The sequence below is a fragment of the Sinocyclocheilus anshuiensis genome, unplaced genomic scaffold, assembly GCF_001515605.1.
Source record: "Sinocyclocheilus anshuiensis isolate Anshui unplaced genomic scaffold, SAMN03320099.WGS_v1.1 scaffold687, whole genome shotgun sequence".
Taxonomy (NCBI): Eukaryota; Metazoa; Chordata; class Actinopteri; order Cypriniformes; family Cyprinidae; genus Sinocyclocheilus; species Sinocyclocheilus anshuiensis.
In genome coordinates, this window is record NW_015551096.1 from 92,016 (window position 1) to 106,759 (window position 14,744).

The following is a 14,744-nucleotide window of genomic DNA, read 5'->3' on the forward strand; positions in this document are numbered from 1 at the left end:
GTGTGTGTGTGTGAGTGTGTGTGTGTGCGTGTGTGTGTGTGTGTGCGTGTGTGTGTGTGTTTGAGTGTGTGCGTGCGTGCGTGAGTGTGTGTGCGTGCGTGCGTGCGTGTGTGTGTGTGAATAATTTCTGTATGTTCTCCAAACAATCCAAATGTCCAGTTTTTAAAAATATTTAAAAACTTTTTTCTTGGTTATGTGAACATTAAGGGAACATTCCGTTTTATCATTTTGCAAACATTATGAGAATGTTTCATTTGAATGTTCTATGAATGTTCTAAACATTTGAAAAGCTTTTGACAAACTCAAACATGTCAGTTATAAAAAGGTTTGATGAATGATGTATTAATCATGTTTATGGGCTAATGTTTTAAGGAACATTATTAAAGACCAAATCACTCTGAACAAATGTTCTATTAACATTACTGGAAGAACATTTGTTCACAACGGTCCCTGTTAGCTGGGATAAAGATCAATTGTTCTGATTTTGATTCTGGTTACTTTTCTTACGACTGAGGAAGAAAGAACAGATAATATTAATAAAGTAATTCTGATTCTAATGCAGAGCAATAATAATAAGGGAGCTGTTTTGTTTTATTCTTGTAAAACATATTACACATTTATTTTGTCATTTTTTTTTTGTGTCTAACTGTCAACATTATAAAATGCACCGGTAACAATAATCCCCATTAGTTAATTTATTAACTGACATTGACTAACAATGAGCAATATACACTGTGTGCACAATTATTAGGCAAGTTGTATTTTTGAGGATTAATTTAGTTATTGTACAAATTGAAATACGTTCTGACAGAACAACATTCCTAATGCTGTTATTGATATTTGCTGAATGTTATCGCCACCTTGTGAATAAACTAATAAAATGTGGAAAGATCGGGCTGTGCATATTCACTGTGAGTGTACAGTACTGATGATGTGATGTGTGCGCAGACGCTAGTGTACACCTAAAAACTGAAGTATACTTAGTGTACTGAAGTAGATCCAGATGTCATGAAGTGGGTTGGTTCAGTGTGCTGATGTGTGTGTCTCTCTCAGGTCCAGCTGCTCGTCAGTAAGTATCTGAGTGTGAATGGAAACGCTCTCGGCACGAACGAGCTGAACGCGCTGGGAGGAACAAACCTGTGTGCGCTGAACACCAGTGTGCTGAACAACATCAGGGCCACCAGCATGGAGTGAGTACAAACACATCAGCTCTTCAACTTAACCATCACAAGAGCCTAACCTTAACCCTAAAACCAAGTCTTGACCCTCAAACGGGCCTTTAAAGGCGTCTCAGGAAGTGAGCATTGGATGAATGTAGGTTTCACCTGTACACTCGTTTGTGTGTGTGTGTGTGTGTGTGTGTGTGTGTGTGTGTGATTAATACGGTTTAAGGGACCAGAATAACATCAACTAACAATGAAGAGTTGTATTTTTATTAACTAACGTTAATGAAGATTAATCAAATACTGTAACAACAAATGTTTTGCATGTTTATGTTAGTTAATGCATTTGCTAATGTTAATAAGTGATACTAAAAAATACAAACACATACATCACTGAATCAATGATGAACTGCCTTTAACTGAAACACTGAGTGTTTGTTATTGTCCTCTTGTGTTATCGGCACACTATTCTCCTGTTTGACTCTGTAGAGCTGCTTTGACACAATCTGTATTGTAGAACGTGCTATAGAAACAAAGATGACATGACTGACATGCATACACACACATTTGAGAAACCGAAGCAGTTTCACTGGTGACGATCAGCAGTCACACACACTTCTGTTGAGCTGTTTCTCTGCTGTTCAGTACTTCAGCTCATCGTCTGCTCGGCCTCATGTGAAGGACGTTTGTTAATCTTAATAACGCTGCTGTGTGTGTGTGTGTAGGTGTTGATCGTGTCTGAGGTGAAGAGTCTGCTGGGTGTGAATGTGGCCGATCTGAAGACGTATGAAAGCGCAGCACAGATTCAGGAGTGGATCAGGCTCCAGCTGCAGGTGGATCTGGACACGCTGCAGATCGGTCTGACGGGGGGCAGGAACTCCAGCGTCACAGAAACCACCTCCAGCACCACCACTACAACTAGCAGCAGGACTAAAGCACCGTCAGCCCAGACCGGCACCTCCACCACCACAGGTACCAGAGACACACTGCGCTTCAGAGAGATCAAGAGAGGGGAGACGGGGCTAGTTGTCACAGTGCAGACTCCAGTGAAATCAATCTCTCTATAGAAAATGAACAAACCACTAAAGTCTGGCCTGCAATAAAAGCTATTGCTCATACATGATACTGTTCATCAACACACACACTAGCACTAGCAAAATACTAACAGTAGAGCACATAAGACTTACCAAAACATCAAAAACGAAATGGCAGAACTTTACTACTAATATTATAATAAATAAGTGGTATAAACATTTAAAAAAGTGACTTGCTTCAAACGTTTTTGAAAAATACTTCTGTCCTGAGAACAGTTCAGCCTTCAAATTCAGTTCAAATCAACGTTCATTATAAAGCAGTGTTATTTTTTACTATACTATTATCATTTTTGTTAATATTTAGATTTATATTAAAATTTTTGTTAAAATGTTATTAATTTTGTTATGTGTCTGACATTTTATTAGCTTTGTTGTTTTTAAATCTCTATATAGTTTTTGTTATTTTAGTTTTAGTTATTTTTGTACATCATTAAACTAAATGAAAATGAGAAATTATGCCTTGGCAGCTTGCTAAAATAAAATGGTTTTCATGTTTTGTTTTGTTTTAGTTAACAATTATTTTAAGTAACAAAAATGTTTTCTATGCTTCTTGTCTTTTTATGTATTTGGTTTTATTTTGTTCACTTGTTATCCATCAGACGTTACATAAATATGGTGATATTGAATTTTTAGTTTGGAGGACAGAAATGAAAAAAGTTGTTAATTTAAAATAGTTTTGAACATTTAAAACCACTGCTAGAGAAAACAGTGAAGAGACTGAGACAAATCCTGTAGATGCTGAAATCAACTGTGAATGCACTTCATTTCTGTCAAATCCTGAGTTTTTCCTGATCCACTGAGTCCATTCCTCTTCTGTAAATGTTCTCACATCTCAAAATCTGTGTGTCTCTCTGCAGCTGCTGGATCCAGAGTCTGGTCACCTGTCTGTCTGCAGCTGCTCCTATTGGCTGTTACCACGACGATGCTGCAGCTGCTTCACTGATGACATCATCATCATCGCTGTACTTCCTGTCTCTCGGTCTGTCTTGTATTTAAAGAGTTTCTGCACTTTCACTTTTCATGAAGTGACATGAACTATTTCTGTATGGAATTGATGACTAAATCACTCTGGATTGCTGTGGTCACATCTGACTCATTCATATGAAGTTAAAGATTCGACAATGAAATGCTAAATCTCAAATACATTAAAATAACTGAAAAACATCTCAATAATCAATATTTATAAATACAAGGATTTCTGTTTGCTTATGTGAGAGAGACCAATTGAACCCTGCGAAGCGTGATCCATGAAGATCAACACACTGAAGCTCAGGTTACTCCAGGAGAAAGACTAATGAATGTAATGTCAAACTTTGTATGGATTAAAGCATAAGATAATTAATTGTGCGCTTGTTATCCTGGTTGTCAATTTCACCTATTTAATTCTATTCTATTCTATTTAATTAGATGAAGTCGTGGCCTAATGGTTAGAGAATCGGACTCGTAGCCCGAAGGTTGTGGGTTCGAGTCTTGTGCCGGAAGGGATTGTAGGTGGGGGGAGTGAATGTACAGTGCTCTCTCCCACCTTCAATACCACGACTGAGGTGCCCTTGAGCAAGGCACGGAACCCCCAACTGCTCCCCGGGCGCCGCAGCAAAAAATGGCTGCCCACTGCTCCGGGTGTGTGTTCACTGCTGTGTGTGTGCACTTTGGATGGGATAAATGCAGAGCACTAATTCCGAGTATGGGTCACCATACTTGGCCACATGTCACGTCACTTTCACTTTAGATGAGTTGTATTTCCTGTTCCTCTTCTTTGTTTCTTCACATAGAGTTCAGTATGGCTGTGTGTAATATAGAGTACTGGGGCCTCGTTTATAAAACAAGTGTACACACAGACTTGATCTTAGAGTGTGCGTCTGCATCTGTCACTCAGATCCAGCTCTCTCAGGTGTGAGGGGTTTGAACTCAGAGCTGAAGACAAATAACCACAGCCTTCCTCTTTCACCATACAGCCATCTACAGACACACACAGTCAGATTATTTACAGACACACACACAGTCAGATCATCTACAGACACACACAGATCATCTACACACACAGTCAGATCATCTACAGACACCCAACAACATTATGACCAACTAACTCTACATCATCGTTTATATGGTCTTAATACCTCAGTATCTGCAGCTGACAGTTTGGACTCTTCAGTCCATCAGAGAGTAGCTTCACTCCTGAATCCCGTGGTTCATTGTAGCTCAGATCCAGCTCTCTCAGGTGTGAGGGGTTTGAACTCAGAGCTGAAGACAAATAACTACGGCCTTCCTCTGTCACAATACAGCCAGATAACCTTCAGAGAGATGTATGTTGCCGCAGAACCAGGTGTTTACATAAAAACAATTTAGACGTAGCTCAGTGCTCATTCAGTAAATGCACAGCTAAATAGATGTGTTTTGAGTCTGGATTTAAATGTAGCTACTGTTCTATCTGATCTTAACTGGAAGCTACTTCCAACTAAAGGCATGAAGAAGTTTCTCCAAGTCTTGATTGGAAACAAAAGATCTAATTCAATGCAATGTTTTTGAGATGATAGTATGCTGATTTAGTTACTGCTTTGACATGACTACTGAAACTAAGGTCTGTCTCCAGAATCACACCAAGATTCCTGACTTGATTTTCAGTTGTTTGACCCCTAGAGTCAAGGTATGCATTCACCTTGACAACTTCATCTTTGTTTCCAAACGCAGTGAGTCAGTGGGGCTGTAGTCATTAAGCGATAAGGCTAGGATAAATCTGGGTGTCGTCTGCATAGCTGTGATAGGAAGTTTGGTTCTTTCTCATTATTTAGCTCAGTGGGAACATATACAGTGTGAAATCATATGTGTGAAACATCAGTCAAATATCCAAAACTTTGTTCCCCCAAAACAACAAAGTAAAGTTTACAAAAAGACCCTTTATTAGACTGAACTGAATTAGGCTAGACATTAGTTAACTAAGACTGAAACTGAAACCATTAAACATTTTTGTTACTTGAAATAAAACGTGTTAAATGAAATAAAATATAAAAACTTAAAACTAGTTACTAGCTAGTTACCAATTCAACATTTCTCATTTTCATTTCATAATTTAGTTTAAGTTGATGTTGTATGACAACTAAACTAAAACTGAAAAAGTCCCTGAAATATCTCAAAATGTTGGTGAATTTCTGATGTATAAAACCATGTACAAGCATGAAATACACAGTTAGACAAATATGAATATAAATCTTGCTCTAAATTTGTTTTGCCAGTGAAGATTTACCTGCCATGAAGAACATTAGCTTAGACATACAAAACCTTAGATTTATTTGTAATGTTACAATCACTTAATATTTTGAAAGACATCATTGCTGACCAAGTATATTTTGATAAGCCATTTTTTTCTCGTATCATCTAGAGGACGAGCCTTCGGTCTGAGGTTGCTGTTTTGCTCCTTGAGCTCTAAATGTAGAATCAGACCAATGTTTTAAAGTGGTAAAGCTTCTCTTCCTGAAGAATTGAGATGAGTTTAGCTTTCACAGCATCGCTGTGTTTACGTATAATGTCACAGATCGTTCTCATGCCGTCCTGACTGGTTAAACTCTGTCTGATTTCTGAATATTGTTCCTCATGAATTATTTCATGCTGACGCAGTTTATCTGCAATCTGTGACCTTCTGAATGAGATCTGACCAGTGTTTATCAAAATATCTTGCTTTATCTGCCTCACTATTCAGACGTGACTCCTCTCTCTGTGGACGTAACTCGTCTCTCTGTGGATGAATCTGATCAAGTTCCTCTTTCTCAAGTGTTGCAGTCCAGACAATCTTCTTGTCCTCCTCTCTGATCAGACTCATATGAAAATCGTTCTCCAGACGTGTCTTGATCCTGATCTTGAAGAAGTTTGGGTCAGTTTCTCTTCTGAGTGTGATCCCTTCTTTGGGATGGACAGAGGCACCAGGAACATCAAGAATGTGTGGAGTTTTCATCCGAAACGGTCTGTCAGGTCTGGGATGCAAGATCCAATAACTCGATTTTTCAATCTTCTCAACTTTTTCTTTCGCACAATCATCAAATGGAAAAAAGTAGACATGTAGACTGAGAGGATCTTTAGAGCGCATGTAGAGAAGAAGATCGCAGTGTTCGTCCCATCCCATTATCCAACTTATAATTAATGTTTTAAGAGAGAAGGATGGTTGGACAATCTTAGCATGGAATCGTGTCAACTTCACTGGATCTATAGTTATTCCCTCATCTTTTACACTGAGGACTTTCACAGCATCTCTGAGGGAAGCTCCAGACTCTCCTAAACAGATGTAATGTGGCAGATGAACTTCCTCCAGCTTCCCTGAGATCACCGTCACGTCCATCACTGGAGCGATCCAGTTGCACTGCAGCCTCTCCAGCTCTTTGTTGAGGAAGTGTCTGTCTACCGTGTGATACTGAAGAGTGACGTCATAATCACTGACCCATCGCATCCTGGTCCTGACACACTCGTAACAGCCCGGTGGAGTACTGATCCTGAACTCTGACACTCCTTCATTTGTACAGGCCGACGGCTCAATCTGAACCCACTGATCTGGATCAGCTATATGGACGCAAGACTGACACTTCAGCAGCGGTTCAATATTGAGCACAGAAGATTTGAGGTTTGAGGACCTGAAAACAGAATGAAAGAGTGAGATGTCTGTCTTAAGCACAAACAGGGAATTAATTCATTAACTAATAAATTAAAACTTGCCAGTTGGCATGTGACTTTATAAAGAAGAAACTGAAAGAATAAGAGTCTGAACATCAGTGATGAAAGGAAGTAAACATTTCAAACTCTACTTAAAACAACAGCAGCAACTACAGCTGAAAAGGAAAACTAAAACCTCACAATTCACACACCTAACAACTTCTGCCTTTGTGTAACATTCACTATCAGAAGATTCTGTAAAATAAACTCCATGCTTTGACGTATATTCAGCAGATCTAAAATCACATTAATATCTCTCATTATAATATATATTATATATAATAATTATAAATATATATATTTTTTTTTTTATTCACTCACTGTTGCCATTGAGACAAAAATATTTTATTTAATGCAGGCTAAGTTTAGCCAACACAAACTATATATTCTCTAAGAATAAGCTATAAATCAGTGTTGGATATTTTCACAGGGGCGACCAGACAAGATTATTCACTCTTTGTTGAGTTATAATCAATGAACTCTTGAATTCTGGGTTAGACCGTTCTGTTTTACAAACTCTCTGAATAGAAAAATCAAAAATTCAATCAGTTGCCAATCCAGATTTTTTTACAGTAATTGAAAACTTTAAAAGTTTTAAAGCTAGGATAGGCAATATTTTTCATAAAGATTTTGTGTTATACTGATGAAAGTCTCTTCACAGCCTGAGAGCAAGGCGTGGCCTAATGGTTAGAGAGTCGGACTTGTGACCCAAAGGTCGAGGGGTTGAGTCTCAGGTCTGGCAGGGATTGTGGTGGGGGGAGTGAATGACCAGCGCTCTCTAACCACGACTGAGGAGAGACCCTTGAGCAAGAACCGAACCCCAACTGCTCCCTGGGTGGGGATATTTTCAAAGCTAGCTTGATATTGTTAACCTCCACCAAACTGCACACCCTAGCTTTACTGTATAAAAGCCTCAACCTACAGAATGAGGACTAATATTAATAACTAGACAAAATCAAGACTCAACCAGGGATGATGGTTATTTAGTATTATAATAATTGTAATAGCCCAAATTAAAATAAAATAACACTTTTGATGATAACACTTTTATGGGCAATATTTCATTCTTTGAGAAGCACCACTTTAGTCATGAGGGAATAAATAGCCAATTGCTTTAAGGTCCAGTAATTATTAGCCTTCTTAAATTGTGTTAAAATTTTGTGTATGACATATGAGGATGCATGTAATATTTAAGCAATATCACATTAGTACAGGTGCATCTCAATAAATTAGAATGTCGTGGAAAAGTTGCGCCTAGCCCTAATATCAGTTATTAAAATAAACAATATTCCTCCATCACTAATATTTATGTATTTATGACATCACTGTTCTATAAAAATAGTTTCAGATCTCAGAAGTTGGTTGTCACTGCAAAAAGAGTATTTGATGGAATCAAGCAGCTAAAAGACTGTTTTCTGCTTCCTCCTGATGACTTCTGAAGCAGAAGAGCAGCGGTGAGCAATGAGGAAACGAGGAGAGAGATGACATGACATCAGCCAATCAAAACAGTGCACATTTATCATAAACCCAGCGCTTCTGACAGAAATATTCATATTTTCAACATTTGTGCAAAAATATCTCAACATTCTGAAATCAAGATACATTTACTTCAGAAGCAACATGACTTAAGATAGAAAGTCGTTTTCTGAAAAAAAAGGTAAACATTCTGCCAATGGCAAGAAAAACAATCGTTTTCCCTTTTAATTATTAAGATTATTTTTATTACCTCATTGACAGATTTGTTTTCTTATTTTAAGCAAAAACTAACAAACTTTTGATACATTTTTCAGAAAACAAGATTTAAAATCTTAAATCATTTTGCTTCTCAAGTAAATTGATCTTGATTCAGGAATGTTTAGATATTTGTTCTAGAAAACAATACTAAAAATCATTTTTGCAGTGAAGTAAATTTAGTGCTTATGAACTTATGTGTGTTGTTCAGAACAAATTCAAGTGGCAGAGTAAAGACTGTGTGCATGTGCTTTTACTGTATGCTACACAGCACTACATCATATTTAGGCTGTATTTCACTGTATTCTTGCCATAAAATAAAGAAAAGCTGGTTTACTTCACATCGGATCATTAAAAGTGGTCGCCTGTTCAGTGCATGGATTTATATGCTCATCAATCAAGGTGTTTCAGAACTGCAGAATTCACACAAATCTCTGCATTAATTCTTGATTCAGGAATGTTTAGATATTTGTTCTAGAAAACAAGACAAAAATACTAAAAATCATTTTTGCAGTGAAGTAAATGTAGTGCTTATGAACTTATGTGTGTTGTTCAGAACAAATTCAAGTGGCAGAGTAAAGACTGTGTGCATGTGCTTTTACTGTATGCTACACAGCACTACATCATATTTAGGCTGTATTTCACTGTATTCTTGCCATAAAATAAAGAAAAGCTGGTTTACTTCACATCGGATCATTAAAAGTGGTCGCCTGTTCAGTGCATGGATTTATATGCTCATCAATCAAGGTGTTTCAGAACTGCAGAATTCACACAAATCTCTGCATTAATCCAAGAAATCAACAGATAAATGAGTAAATGAGAAGAACAAGCAGGTTTGTTGTGGATTTGAACCCGTGTCTCTGTGACATTGTTGACCAGCGCTCGAGCACTAGACTACTGATGAACTTTTCCTGAAAGGCCCAGAAGAAGCTTTTCCAGCAGCATGTTCACGAGAGAGAAGCTCTTCATTCCTCTCCTTCACAATCATAAAGATCATCAGTGGCGTCCTGCACATCATTGTTTTGAGCTGACTGTGAGATCTGATGCTCTAGTGCTGGATTTGTGTTTATTATAGTCTTCAAATCCTGATCTCATATATAGACCTAGTTTTATTTCTGTGTTTGGAAACTAATGTTGTGAATCAGGGCTTGTTCTCTGTAGTCATTCACAGAAATGCGTCACATCTGAGTTTGCAAAAGTCATTTTTACAAAAGGCTGACATGTAAATGGATATTTAACCCAGATTTCATTAAATGACAAACTCTTAGGTTGTTTTGTGTGAATAATTCATGTACGTGTGTGACCTGCTGAAATGTAAGTTTAAATCTTTTATTTGTGACATTAATGTGATCACAATGCTGACAGAGTAAATATGTTAGAAAACTAGACCTATATCACTCATAATATTCCCATTCACAGTAATTCACCTTTTCTATGGTTTTGTTTATTTTATGGCATAATGCAGACCTCTTTAAATGTATAATAATCTAAAATACTGGCTAGTATTGTACAGTAAAGAGTAAGCTTCGAGCACAAGTGAAAATGTCTGAATGTCAGCTTTACTGATCAATGGTGTCGACCGTCTCTTTGCTGCAGCTGCTGCTGATTTAATGAATGAGTTTCTCATGTGATGGGGTTGGGTTTACCGTGGCGCTAACAGACGTTATGCTCGACTATCTACTGTATTAAAAACACCTGTCGTGACTCCCTTAAGATTCTGGCCTGATATTCAGGAGAAAATCTCTCATTCAGGAACATTTATTTTAAAGGTGTCAGATTCATTATTAAATATGATAGTTTAGTTCATGATGAAACACTCACAGAGCTTTTCTGCAGTTGATCACAGCTGGTATCAGCCTTCTCCTCCCCTCAGCTGATGTGTTGTATTTCTTGAGGTCCAGCTCATCCAGCGGCTCCTCTGACATCTGAAGCATGTAGGTGATTGTTGAGCAGTGAGCAGCAGAGAGTTTCTTCTCTGAGTGTTTGTCTGATTTCACAAACTCCTGAATCTCTCTGGACAGAGTCTGATCTTTCACTTCCAGCAGACAGAGGAACAGATTGATGGATCTTTCAGTGGAGAGTCCATGTCCATCTCTGATCTTCTCTTTAATGTACTGTGTGGTTCTCCTGATGCTCTCTGAGCTGTTCTCTGTGTGTGTCAGTAGATCCTGTAAGAGTCTCTGATTGGACTCCAGTGAGATGCCCAGCAGGAACCGCAGGAACAGATCCAGCTCTCCATTCTCACTCTCAAGGGCTTTATTTACTGCTGATGTTAGCAGATCATACAGAGAGATTTCATAAAAACCGTAAGATCTGAATTCATCCAGTGGCTCCATGTTCTCTGTTAAATAGCAGTAAAATGTATAGAAAGCAGCGAGAAACTCCTGAACGCTCAGATGAATGAAGCTGTAGACTTTCCTCTGATGAATCACAGATTCCTGCTTAAAGATCTCAGTGCAAATCCCAGAATACACAGAGGCATCAGGGAGGTCTATGCCGCTCTCAATCAGGTCCTCCTCATAGAACATCACATTGCCCTTCATCAGCTGTTTGAAAGCCACTTCAGCAAGTTTCACAATCACTTCTCTGTTGGACTGCAGGAGTTTCTCTGGATCTCTCTCTTCATACTTCTGCTTCCTCATATTGATCTGAATGAGCAGGAAGTGGATCTACATCTCAGTCAGAGTTTGAGGGATTTCTGCACTCAGATCTTCTTCCAGGAGCTTCTCAAGCACAGTGGATGAGATCCAGCAGAAGACGGGGATGTGGCACATGATGTGGAGGCTTCTTGCTCTTCTGATCTCATACTTGTTCTTCATGCTGGTTTTGAGCTGCTCTTTGACTCTCTTTAGTTCATCATTCACTGGTTGAGGAGGATCTCCAGTCTGATTGTCTCTAATTGGTAACAAAATATAATCATAAAAACATGTTTATGAATAAAACACACAAGGAACAGCAACACATTTGAGACAGAAGTGTGAGTTTAACAGATTCCTGTTATATACAGCATATTTAAATTAATGTACAACATATTTTCTGAAATATAAGTCACATTTTTTTATCATCTGAAATGTGCTGCTTCTTATAATTGTTTTGGACTCTTATGTAGACATTTTGGTCTCTTAGATTCCTGTCCTAGTTTTGGCTTGATTATTTGGGGTTTAAAAGACACTTAGGCCCGGTTTCACAGACAGGGCTTAGACTAAACCAGGATTAGGCCATAGTTCAATTAGGACATTTAGGTAATTTTTATAAACTTTAGAAAAAAAAAATGACTGGTGTGCTTTTTGAGACAAAACAAAGGCACTGATATATTTTAAGATCAGTCAGTGCAAGTTTCTTTCAGTTGAAACAGCTCAGACTTACATTTTAGTCTGGGACTAAGCTTAAGTCTTGTCTGTGAAACCGGGGGTATATGTTCAGAAATATTATCGATATGACGGCACTGACACTATCACATGAGAACAAATCATGAACTGAACTGAGCTGAATAATGACACTACTGTCTTCTGTAGAGCTGCTTTATTGCTGTAATAATAAAATGTGACTTATGCACAGACTCAAATTATCTGCGTGTTTTTCTCAACAATGTAATTTTTTTACCCGCTGTGCAACTTATTATCTGGAAAATACTGTAACTGCTTTCCAGACATGACAACTAATAATGTGAGTGTTGACTTTCTTAGCAATAATTCGCCAAATACATGTTGAAAATCGCCTGGGGTCAGAGGTCACTGGTTCATCGCTGAATTTAGGAGGAACAACCATGGATCCGTCACTCTTTATAGACACACAGCTGGGTTCTGGAGACGCTGCTCCCTTCCTCATTTCAAAGTCTGACATCTTCCCTGTATATGGAAACACTGGGAACATTACATTAATATTACATTTACACAGCAGTGGAGGTAACAAATTACAACTATGCACGTAACTGTAATTAAGTAGTTTTTTGGGGTACTTGTACATTCATGAGTATATTTTTAAGTCTGTAATTTTACTTGTACTTACGTACAAATTAATCCAAGTAATGAAGAATGAATGAGGCATTTATATAGCGCTTTATTGTGTATTGCTGTACACCCAAAGCGCTTTACAATCATATGAGGGGGTTTCTCCTCGACCTCCACCAGTGTGCAGCATCCACCTGAGATCTACTTTATTACTTTTAAAATCACAATTCATTACAGAGTACACCTTCTAGGGTTGTGATGTGATCTCACGATATCGTCGGAGTCTGAAAGTGAAATTAGCACAGAAGATGCCACCACTACATTTACATTACATTACAATGCACATTGCAGCACCGTCTCCACTTTCGTTTTGCTTTTTTATAGGAATAAAAGCATTTAATTCAGTTGGATAACGGTCGCTTCAGTTCAGTTCAAGAATAGAGAATGCTAGTGTTAGAGGCTATTTTTTTTACAGAAAAAGAAAGCAAGTATTGTAAAGAGTGCAAGTGTTAAAAGGTCAAGTGTTTTTATATAAATAAATAAAAAGAAAACTAGTAGATAGAACAGAAATATAATAGAGAGTGCTAGTGTTAGAGGTTCAAGAATAGATCAGTTCTAAACTGAAAGTGTCTGCTCTGCCGGAATCAGGAGAGAGGGCTGGCACAAAATGCGGCATCGGCATCTCCAGATGCCGGGACATTTTAAAATGCTTAACGCGTAATTAAACATGTTGCGTTCTTATTCTGGACTCATCAACTTGTCTGTACATTATATGCTTTATTATTAATGTTTACTCAGTTTGGTCATTTAAAACCACTGTCTTAACGCATTAAGCCACGTTAAGCGTTTTCCTTACAATGGTTTTCTATGGGAGGAATTCGCTTAATGCGTAATTAAATGCGTTGCCTTCGCACTCTGGGCTCATTTGCTTGTCTGTACATATATGCTTTATTAATAATGTGTTTACTGAGTTTGGTCCTTTAAAAACACAGTTTTAATGCATTAAGCGTGTTTCACATTAAGCGTTTTAGAATGTCTCCAGATGCCACGGTCTGTCTCCGGCAGGTACCGCTACAGCGGCCAATTACATAATTCGATGTAATACTTTTTATTTTAAAAACTACATTTCAACAGAATAACACTATATACCACAGGACTGTCATTTTTAAGCATTCATAATAAAGGTTGTTAATAAAGCTAGTTTATGCTTGATTTTCGCTGCATTTTCGCCTAGGCTGCTTTAGGGACCGTCTGCTAATTTTCCTCACAGTACAAAACTAAGTCCAATAATTAATTCAAATTAATGTTTACAGGGCTATAGTAAATGCCCGGTGGGCAAACTGACTGAATATATTTTGCCAATATCTCGCCTTAGACAGTACTTCAAATATCTCCCTTACTGTCCGTACAGTACACAAATATTTTCATGAAAAAAGTACTGTAATTCACTAATAGGTTTTTTTTTTTTTCATGTTACAAAGGATTACTAAAAGTTTTTTTTTTCCTCTTCCAAAGGTTGTAGTACGTTTGTAGTTATAAGACTGACTTACTACAGGAGAAATTTTGCCAATACCTCCTTTACTGTATGTACAGTACACAAGAATTTCATACTACAACCTTTGGAACATGAAAAATCAGAATCAGAATCAGAAGAGCTTTATTACCAAGTATGTTTACACACACAAGGAATTTGACTTGACGACAGGAGCTTACAGTGTAGAAGAAAGTACAGACATAGTGCAGACATACATAGGAATAACACAGTAGGGATGTAATATAACACTAATATGATTTAAAAAAAAATAGATAATGTACTATATACAGAAACAGAAGTATAGGAAAAAATTTTATTGTTTAGATAAATGTACAGATATGTTTATTAGTGTGCAGATATGTTATTTACAAAGTGTGCAGTTTAATATAAATATGTCAGATAACTATGTTAGTTGTGATGGACGATGTATAATTATGAAAGATTAATTGTTCAGGCTGAATATAGCCTGTGGGAAAAAACTGTTCTTGTGCCTGGCTGTTCTGGTGGTCAGTGCTCTGTAGCGCCGACCAGAAGGCAACAGTTCGAAGAGAGAGTGGGCTGGGTGTGAGGGGTCCAA

The 14,744-nt window shown here is 37.7% G+C and overlaps 2 protein-coding genes and 1 pseudogene across 2 annotated transcripts in view; 1 reads left to right on the plus strand and 2 right to left on the minus strand.

Moving 5' to 3' along the window:
- The window catches only part of LOC107662737 (mesothelin-like protein), a 12,611-nt gene extending 1,133 nt beyond the window's left edge, over positions 1 to 11,478 (plus strand). The window contains exons 3-4 of the mRNA XM_016452818.1: positions 1,052 to 1,194; positions 11,467 to 11,478. Coding sequence (XP_016308304.1) covers positions 1,052 to 1,194 — 143 coding nt within the window. The 3' untranslated portion in view covers positions 11,467 to 11,478. The remainder of the gene's footprint in view (positions 1 to 1,051; positions 1,195 to 11,466) is intronic.
- On the minus strand, positions 5,649 to 6,926 carry LOC107662736 (NACHT, LRR and PYD domains-containing protein 1-like; annotated as a pseudogene).
- LOC107662690 (protein NLRC3-like) lies at positions 10,501 to 12,526 on the minus strand. Its single transcript, XM_016452764.1, has 3 exons — positions 12,402 to 12,526; positions 11,419 to 11,578; positions 10,501 to 11,352 (listed from the first exon to the last, which is right to left on the minus strand). Exons 1-3 carry the CDS (start codon positions 12,524 to 12,526, stop codon positions 10,501 to 10,503), a joined length of 1,137 nt encoding a protein of 378 aa, XP_016308250.1.
- Positions 12,527 to 14,744: the final 2,218 nt, after the last annotated feature.